Source organism: Lolium rigidum, chromosome 3 (genome assembly GCF_022539505.1).
Source record: "Lolium rigidum isolate FL_2022 chromosome 3, APGP_CSIRO_Lrig_0.1, whole genome shotgun sequence".
NCBI lineage: Eukaryota > Viridiplantae > Streptophyta > Magnoliopsida > Poales > Poaceae > Lolium > Lolium rigidum.
The window spans coordinates 82104960-82114735 of NC_061510.1; the positions used below are offsets into that span (position 1 = coordinate 82104960).

At 42.9% G+C, this 9776-nt stretch overlaps 1 protein-coding gene and 1 long non-coding RNA gene across 2 annotated transcripts; one reads left to right on the top strand and one right to left on the bottom strand.

Annotated features, from left to right (window-relative positions):
* Positions 1 to 4689: 4689 nt before the first annotated feature.
* LOC124698463 (subtilisin-like protease 4) lies at positions 4690 to 6798 on the bottom strand. Its single transcript, XM_047230948.1, has one exon. It carries the CDS (start codon positions 6625 to 6627, stop codon positions 4690 to 4692), a length of 1938 nt encoding a protein of 645 aa, XP_047086904.1. The 5' UTR covers positions 6628 to 6798.
* Positions 6799 to 8559: 1761 nt separating this feature from the next.
* On the top strand, positions 8560 to 9423 carry LOC124697120. Its single transcript, XR_007000756.1, has 2 exons — positions 8560 to 9029; positions 9177 to 9423. It is a non-coding gene; the product is annotated as an uncharacterized LOC124697120 (long non-coding RNA).
* Positions 9424 to 9776: the final 353 nt, after the last annotated feature.

Below are 9776 nucleotides of genomic sequence, written 5' to 3' on the forward strand. Positions count from 1 at the left end.
TAAAAGCAGAACATTCCAGTGGGAGACGATATTTCTGTTGATAGCGAAGTATTCGTGGTGATTTCGTCAATCTCAATACACGCGAAAACAAATTTCTTTTAGTCAGTCTCAGAGGTGGCAATAGGGAGTGTGGGCGCATATATTCATAGGAATGAATGTTATGTGTATATTTGTGAGCATCTTGTGTATCATAAAAAGGAAGACTCTTGCACATTTTTTTGTTGAATCAGCCCGACATAGTGCCTTTCTTACTCATGATTTGTACGTAGTAGTTAATTCATTATTTATATAACAATTTTTTGGCGAGAAGATGATTGTATTTTTTGCAGAATATACGGTTCAAATAAAATTATTCATTTATATCACGAAAGACTTATTTTTCCACGGGATGCGAAAGGAATGGAAGGCAAATTCTTATTCTCTCAACAGACGTTATTTCCTAACTTCTATTCTCGGTCATTTCGAAGGGGATTTATCGCACCAGCAACCACCATCATCCTTATGGCACTGCCCAGCACTGTGCGTGTCTCGCTGGCAAGCACGATTACAATCTACAGCTTCGCATCCGCCGGGGAACTTGTAGGGTTCGCGGTAGATTTCCAAACCTATACAGACAAAAATACATAAAAATTTGATTGTCTTTGAAAACCATGTATATATTTACATATGTACCACGGCACAAGAAGTGAGCTAATTATAAAAACACGGACATTTATAAACCAGGTTCTTAGATGCGTACCACAGCAGATTGAATAACTTGAGTAAGCAATTGATATTTACAGTACGAGGCATATCAATTGTGAACTAGACGATTGGGATAAAGATTAATTAACATACTGCAACATATAATAAAACGAAAAAAATACTTGCAATTCTTAACTGGATGATCGAATTTTAAGTAAACTTCGTTTTTGCGTCAAAACTAAAACGGAGTAGTCCGCGTCAACAATGTATAGAGTTCTACATGATTTGAAGTCCTACGTCTATTACAAATAAGGTGCACACATTTTTCAGATAAATACATCTTCGATACGAAGGGTTTAGACAAAACTAAGAGCAACCGATGAATACATCTTTGTTGAGATAGAAAATATGATTCAGATTTTTCTGTAATAGATAAGCTGCGGTAGACGGAAAAATACCTATGTTCCTTCCTAATGCTTGGCTCGTCAAAAAGGAGGTTGAGATCATCAAAAGAGCCATCAAGCAAAAAACCTTTGCGTTGATCTGGATGAGAGCCATGAAGAAGTTGTTTAGTACTATTTCCTTCTCCTATTCTTCTTTTCGTCGTGCTTATGGTTCCTTACGCTGTCGTTTATATAGAGGCAGGACGGACTCTAGGAGCATCAATTTTCGTTGTTTTATTCCTTTGCTGCATTAGGGTTTCCTTTGTATGGTACTACCTAATAATTAATTGAGATTCTCCATTATACGCACATCACGGAATATTCTATGGATAAGGATTTATTGGTCCAAAAATTCCATGCGAAATTAATTAGTATATTCCATAAAAACATTATTATGACCTTTATTGACTCCTAAAAATAACATACGGAATTAGTAGTATTCCATAACGAGATTATGGCATTTTCTTGCATCATAAAACCTTCTTGATTAATCTTCCTTAACAACATTATGGCATTTATTGACTCCCAAATTACAAAGGAAAATAATTAGTACTATTCCGTTTATTGATTTTTTTTAGATATATTCCGTTTATTGATGGAGGGTCATGGACTAGGTGTATCGTGTTTATTTGCAGTCCAATCCCATTTGCTTGTTTAGTTGTTTAGTACAGTAGTTGTTTTGTTGGTTGGCAATCATGGGCTTTGTGACTAAGAAACAGACCCAGGAACAAATGCGTCCTTGAATTACCTCAAACGTCTTGCAGAATGACGGTTCAACATCAGAGACATGAAAGGCATTATCCACAAATAGGTGTTGATGTACTCATATTACAGAGACTATTCAACGTATTGTGAAGCAATCCCTAAAAAAAACGTATTGTGAAGCAATCAACATGATCCATCTCATCAGTCCACTGCTTTCTTATAATTAAGACTTGAGACGTTTTTTTTGTTGCTTGATGCCCCATATTTTTATACCTTACCTGATTTCACCATCCCCTATAAAAAAACCCTGATTTCACCAATGAGCAGGGAGTAGGACGAAGATATACAAAATGAAGTGCATAATTACTTGGAGCAGAGATGAACCAATTCAACATTTTCATGTAACATCAAGGAAAATTATGGCAGCACAAAATGCGTTGCTCTGTTTTCATCAATATAGTGAAACAACTTTGAATTAATAGTAGTAGATTGATGATGATCCCAAGCAAGTTTCCCGTTAATATAACCAATTTACTGAAGAAGCCTGAATAACAGTTTAGTCTTGTGTACAGAGTATAGAAACTACTTACCTACGTTGAGGCAACATAAGTACACTTTTTTCCTGAAACATATGATTTTTTACATCATAGCAACTGGTAGCCATGATAACCAGTAGAAGGCATCATCTTATTTTTTTGGAAGGTCCAGCAGTTTGCTGGCTTCCATGTACTAGCAGCTAGAGTAAAAATACAAAGATCGCGAAAAGGCAAGGAATGACCGAAAAGGGACTAAGAAAAGGAATTAGAAAAGACTGAAAACAAGGTACAGGGCGGTTCCCGCATCAGTTTTCTCAGGGCTTTGGCACCGGCAAAGGCCCACCACAGTGCTTCGTCTCTGATAAAGAAGGCAACCTGGTGAAATGATGTTTCTTTGTTCTGGAAAATCCTGGCATTTCTTTCGCGCCAGATCGTCCAGGACACAAGATGAACAAGACATCAGTACTGTCCGGATATGCAGAAACATAATAAACGGCAGTCCCCAATTTCAGAAGATTGTCTTTGGCTACACCAAATTCAGCTCTTTTTTCCGCATGTGCCTGTGAAACATAATTCAAGCAACAATAGTCCGTTTGCAATTAAACAAGGCCTGACAACAGGCTACATCCAAACAGATAATACAACTAGTGCGGCATCAGCACCATCGCCCGAGCTGAACAAACTAGACCCACTTGCTCGTAGATGAACAAACCTTAAAAGTAGATAACCTTTAGAGTTCAGTAGTTAATTGGTTCAGCAATTTGTTTTCAGTTCTGAACTCCCATCCTACCTGTAACTCGTCTGTAAAGAGATATATCATGTAATTGCAATAGCTTACATCATATGAGGGGTTCCAAGCTTACCATCTGCATTAAATAAAGTATTTACTATTAACTAGTGAATCTCAAAGGTATGTTTATGCAAGGGAACAGCCAGTATTGTCGAAAAAAATCTTACTTAAGCATATGTGAGCTTGATCATCTAGTTTTGAATCAACAAGTATTAATGATGTGCAAATCGTATTTGCGTGTTCACTTTGGATATGCATTTGAGGTACTCCTAAATAAAAATTCATTTGAGTTCTCTAACGTCTTGCTTTTGCATGCTAGGAGGGAACAATGCATCTTTGGATGCTCTCCAGAGTAAAATGCAGAAAGAGGCAATCCATAGATGTAACTGAAATCAATCAAGTTCGGTCAACATATGGCCAAATCGTTCAGGCCATTACCTTAAAGAATTCAGATTCTTTATGTGGCATGAGCTCATTGATACGGTGCCAATAGCATTTAAACAATGTTTCCACCTTCAGTCAAGGGGGCAGAAAACCGTTAATCGGTACATTTAAAATAGATAGGGATACAAAAGGAGGTATGTGCAATGGATAAAAATGAAAAGGGCAAGAAATTCCCTTTCTTGTAATTTTGTTTCAGCAAGGTATCAATATTTTTTCCAAGGGACTCCTGTTATGATTTGCTCGTTCTACATGAGTTGACCGTTAAAATTGCAAGTAAGCAAACAACTCAATTTGTTGAATAGGACAAAGGAACCTATTCTCGAGTGGAGTAAAAGCCATGACCTGAAGCTCTTTACCCTGCTACAAAAGAAAACACGAGCTACAATCAGAGGAGCTTTCATGGACACCAATCGATGACTATAAATTGATTAGCATTAGGACCTAATAGCTGAACTGAACTGATGAACAGAAATAAAAATGGGATGAATGAAGAAACTAAAGACGGGAGAAGCTCATGCGAGTTTGGGCCTGTCATAGCTGTGTGCAACCATTTTTGCAAAGTACCAAACTCAATTCAGGTTAATCAGCTTCTCCTCCATACAAGTTGACTATCTATCAAGATTCATCCCTGCGCAGTGGAAATGATATGACAGTTACGGTATTGTCTCCATTCTGCTCTTTTTAATATACAAAACTGTCTCGACAATTACTGTCAGCACTACTAGAGACAGCTTAGAATATTTCACATGTTTATGCTACAAATAAATTTAAAGCGAGTGACTGATTCAAGATGTTTTTTCTGCAATGTTTAAGAACAACTGCAGCTGGATTGAGCATAATAAAGTAAAATTGAATGCAAGCTATACCACATCATTTATATTTTCAAAGGAACATAATTATAGAGGACACAGACCACATCACAAACTGGCAGTATTTTACAAGAGTGCAATGGATGCTCCACGTCCAAACTTCAGTTATTTTGCAGGCATGGAAACCATTCTAGTTAAAAGACGGACACTGCTCTAGAATATAAATTAAGGAAGGAGTATGTCTGCGATGATCCAACATATCATGACACTCTTCCTGATTACAGTGGTGGAGAATCAAGATCGGCAGCAGCCACGATCGGACTGCGCACAACATGGTTCCTTGAAACCCAGCTCAAACTTCCCTCCATGAACTTTTTCTCATCATTTGCATGGCTGGTCACCGTTATGCTATATTGGATCTTCTGCCCAGCCTTGGAGAACACCAGCTTCTCCGGTGAGACACGTATAGTAAGGGATTTTGGAGTATACAACTTCAGTGTGTACACTGAATCTGCTGGCCCCACATTTGTGACTGTTCGGTTCAATGTGAATGGTACTGATTTGAGTGGCACCGTTATGCTGGGATAGTTCAGTTGGGCTTCTGGTATCTTGGGAAGCTTCGTGCAGGACAACCCCGGGTTACGCGCAATGATTGCCAAGCCTTCATCACCAAGAAGAGCACATATGTAACCAGCATATTCAGTAATGCCAAGGTCATACACAAGGCCTGGATCAACAGATTTTGCGGGATTGACATGGCCAGCACCCATGGCATAGGCACTTGCCATCCGATGCTGCTCATTCAAGATCGGGTGACCCCTGCTGTCTGTGATGTCAGCTGTAGTGAGGATAGCTGACTTGATAGCAGCCGCAGACCAGTCAGGATGGACGCTCTTGACAAGTGCAGCAATGCCGCTGACATGTGGAGTCGACATAGACGTCCCGGATTTGATATGGAATGGCCCGGAACCAAGTATGGTGAGTGGTGGCCATGCAGCAACGATGTTGAGCCCTGGTGCTAATATATCTGGCTTTAGCACGCCAGGGCTGAAGCTGCACGGACCACGGGACGAGAATGCGGCGACGGTAGGAGATGGACGGACACCAAGTAAAGTGTTTTTGTAGATGAAACTGGCACTGGGTTTGTTGGTTGTCCTCACATACTCACTAATACTGTTGCCATCAGCCACGGTCACCTGCACAACATTGGGACCATAATCCTCAAGAACGGAGGTGAAGCCAGCATCTTTCCTATTGATCAGCACCACGCCAGCGGCTCCAGCACTCATGATGCCAGTGATGTCAGTCTTATTTACTGATCCTGTTCTTGAGTCATTCATTGATCCTGTGTTATGGCATATCACAATTTTGCCAGACACGTTTCTTCTAGCCAACGACTTGCAGTGCTTGTCCAAATAAAGAGGAAACAGCCACGAGCTTGAGTTTGAAATCTGGTTAAAAGCTTCCCCGTCGATGCGGTTGCCATTGCCAAGCTGCACAACAGCCTGAAAGCTTCTGTCCACCGAGCCAGCTGCCACTGTGAGCAACCATGGTGCAGAATTCTCAAGATAGGCCTTGGGTCCGTTATTCCCAGCTGCAGCCACGACCACGACGCCCTTTGCTACGGCATTAAGTGCGCCAATGGCAACAGGGTCTCCAGTGAAGTTGACATTATAAGCAGGGCCGAGGGAAACTGAGAGCACATCTACCCCATCCTTGACAGCTTCGTCGAACCCGGCTACTATGTCTGATACGTAACATCCAAAGAGTGTGCACACCCTGTACATGGCCAGGTGTGCACCTGGAGCAATCCCTGACGCTGTGCCCCTGCCGAGGCCGCCGGCCGAGGCATCGCGGACAAAGTTCCCAGCAGCAGTGGATGCGGTATGGGTACCATGGCCTGCATCATCTCCAGAGTCATTGGCATAAAAATTAAAGAACTTAGCACCAATGAGCTTGTTGTTGCAGCGAGAAGCGCCATGGCATGAACCCTTCCACTTTGATGGCGGTGGCGGGATGCCACCGTCATCAAAGGAAGGGTGGGCTGCGTAGATGCCGGTGTCCAGAACCCCGATGATGACCCCCTTGCCGTAGCTGACGTTCCTCCATATGCCGCTGCCTTTCTTCAGCCCGAGAAATTCCGGAGTGTGCGTGGTGGAGGGGTGCCACAGCTGGTCCGGAAAGGCACGCACGAAGGATGTCTTCTTGGACACCATCTCGAGCTCAGGCTCCGTGAGCCTCGCGGCAAAGCCGCTGAAGACCTCGGTGTAGTTGTGGACGAGCCGTGGCTCGTCGGAGCCAGCGAGTGGGCTCGGCAAGAAAGATTCGTGCCACCAACGATGCTCGTCGTCGCTGCTAGCGTCGGTGCGTGGCTTGAGGAGGAGGATGTATGTACTGTAGGGCTTTGTCTGGTCAGCATTTGGATGGCATGAAGAAGGATGCAGTAACGTGAGGGCGAAGAGGAGAATTGTGAGGGAAAGGTGGGTGAAGGATGGCATCGCGGATCGGCTGGAAGAACGGAGTTCAAAGTCTGGGTGTGAAGAACAACTGTGGCTTGGTGGTACTGGTGGAGGAGCCAGGGGGAGAGGTCGAGAGGAGGAAGATGAATTGGTGCTTATTCAGGTATGGAGGTGTAGCAGACAAGCAGGGTAGACTTTTTTTTTAGCTGCGTAGCTGGGTAGACTAAGCTGTCGATCGTGGAGAGGAGGGGAGAAAAAGATGTTTGATGCCCATCGTATCTCGTGCATCCGGCAACCTCAGAGCATCCCGTCACTGTGAGTCATACGATTAAAATCGTGCGCATGTGAGAAAATTGCACAGAACACCAACTGTTGGTGCACTAGTTGCACAGAACCCAGGATTAAAACTGGAGTTGCAGCTGATCGACCCCAGTTTTTCATCCAATACGTTGCAGCTGGCCCAAACAGAGGGATTTAGAGCCTTAACACGTACAGCCATGTGGGTCCATTGTATTTTTATACCTCCTGTACAAGTACACAGGCAGTGTATCAACGATGGCCAGTACCGCTTCGGGCTCCCAGGCTCCAAATCGATTCCACCAAAAAGCAAACACGCGCACTCTTTCTCTTCTCGTGGGCGGGAGTCCAGGGGCGATTCCGGCGCCGATGCGACCCGATGAAGGCGGCGGCGGCACTGATGCTGGTGGCGGAGGTGGAGCGCCAGCGTCGAGGGAGATCGATCTGGAGGGTCACTCCTCGTTCACCTCCCTACTCGGGAGTTTTCGCCCCCTGCAGCTGCCACCCGGAGATGACGGCGGCGACGCCAGCGGGGACGGGGGCAGCACGGCTGCGGCAAGGACGAGAGATTCCGAGGACCACGTCTCATTCAATGGGTAACCCCCCTCTCAATCCGTTAATTTTGTGTCAATTAGATAGGCTGAAGAACACTGCGTGTTGCCCCCCATAATTTCGTGTTCTGATCGACGTATAGGTGCTTTGACTTTCTTAATTTTGTGGTGTGAGGTTGTCAATTGCGAGAACTGTTATACAATTGTGCAATGTGATGAAAGAATGTAGGCAGATTGGAGGATATTTTTAATTCCAGATGGTTATATTGTTCCAGATGGTTATATTAGTATAGATGCATGGAGATGGCTTAGCAAAATTCCAACAAAGCATTGGGCACGCCATGCTATGGATACAACATGTAAGACAGATCTAGTTGTGAACAATATTAGCGAGGTATTCAATAGCTACATCCTAGATCAGAGGGACAAACCCATAGTCACTATGATGGACCAAATTCTTACCAAGTTGATGTCTAGATTTCAAGTTAGGAGAACTGTATTGAGAATTTGTTGGCTTCAAAGTAAACATCTGACACTTATCGGTTAAGTTTGTGAGACAAAAAATGTATGCCCTTTCAAACATTTTATAACCTTTTTCTTCTTGAATGATTTGACAGGGCACCTCCTCGTGTGGATGCTATCCAAACAAAGAAGGCTTGGAAGCATATAGAGTTCAGGAGTTTGCTGGCCTAGGGTGCCGCGTGCCAGGTGTTTGTGAGGCAGCATCTAGGGACATATTTTTTTAAACAGGGTTGATGGTGTGTTCGTCTTACACTTTTATCAGTCGTATGGTTCATCTTTATAGAGGTATATTCTGATTTTCTGAAAGCTTATGGGCCATGCTCTGGACATAGAAGATAGGTTTCAAATGTATATATCTGCATATTCATGGAAATTTCATATCCTTTATGAGTTTTCCTGCTAGATGTTTTTTTCTTGTAAATGGTTTGAGGCCTTCGGGAAGTTTCTCACAATTTTCTTGTTCCTAACTCCTTAGCAGGAGATGTCTATGGCACTTTCAGAATTCAGTTCCCTTAAATATGGTCATCATTTCAGGTATACTTCTCATGGTATATGTCAGTGATGAACAGCTAAGGATTCGTCGAATTGTGACAAGCTGATAGTGTAAATTTACAGGAATGTTGGTTGAGAATAAATTTTGTCTCATATTTTCATCTCCTACTTTTATGGATTTTTGGCATTCCAATCCTTGAAATGTATCCATCACGACACATCACGTATGCTATCAGAAGAATTGCAGTGATCACATCTCCATTTGTTCCTATGTTTGTCGCCCATAACCTGTTCAATGTAATGTATCAACAACTTCATCATGTTTTTTATTGCTCCATTCAGAATTTCATCTATAGGATCTGGCGTCAATTTGACATTTTTGTTGTAAACATCTCTAGATTTTTTTATATATCTTGAATGCTCACTTTTATATTTTGTTTACAGGATTGGACTAGAGCTGAAGACGTACACACGTGCATCTTTGGAGATAGGGAACGACGGATTCAAAACCTAAAGCCCTTGCGATCTAGATTAGCGAGTGGAGACGAGTCCTCAACTTTATACAAGTGTTCTATTGTATTTGCGTTGATGCTTTTGTTACTGTAGTTATAGTCCCATGTGTATCTTATTTGCCTCTTTGTATTGTGAGAAATATACTATGATCTTTTTGATCTCCATATATGGGCACTTATTTGTTAGTGTTATTATTTTCTTCAAAGTTATACAATTTCATAGTGAGTTGTGAATTGTATTTCATAGTGAGTTGTGAATTATATATTTACATTGAGAAATGAAATTTGAGAACCGGTGGCAACGCACGGGCATTTATACTAGTCTTCCCAAAAACCCCGTTCCCTCCACCGCTCATTTCTCCCGCCAGCCGCTCAATCTCCCATCCAGCCTCGAACGCGAAAAACCCTCGCCTCCGCGCCATGCCACCGGAGAGAAGGGCTCCGGCGAAGGCAGCGAAGGCGCCGACGAAGGCGCCGCCGAAGACGCGCACCGTCGCCCCGAAGGAGAAGCCGGCGACCATGTCGCAGCTGG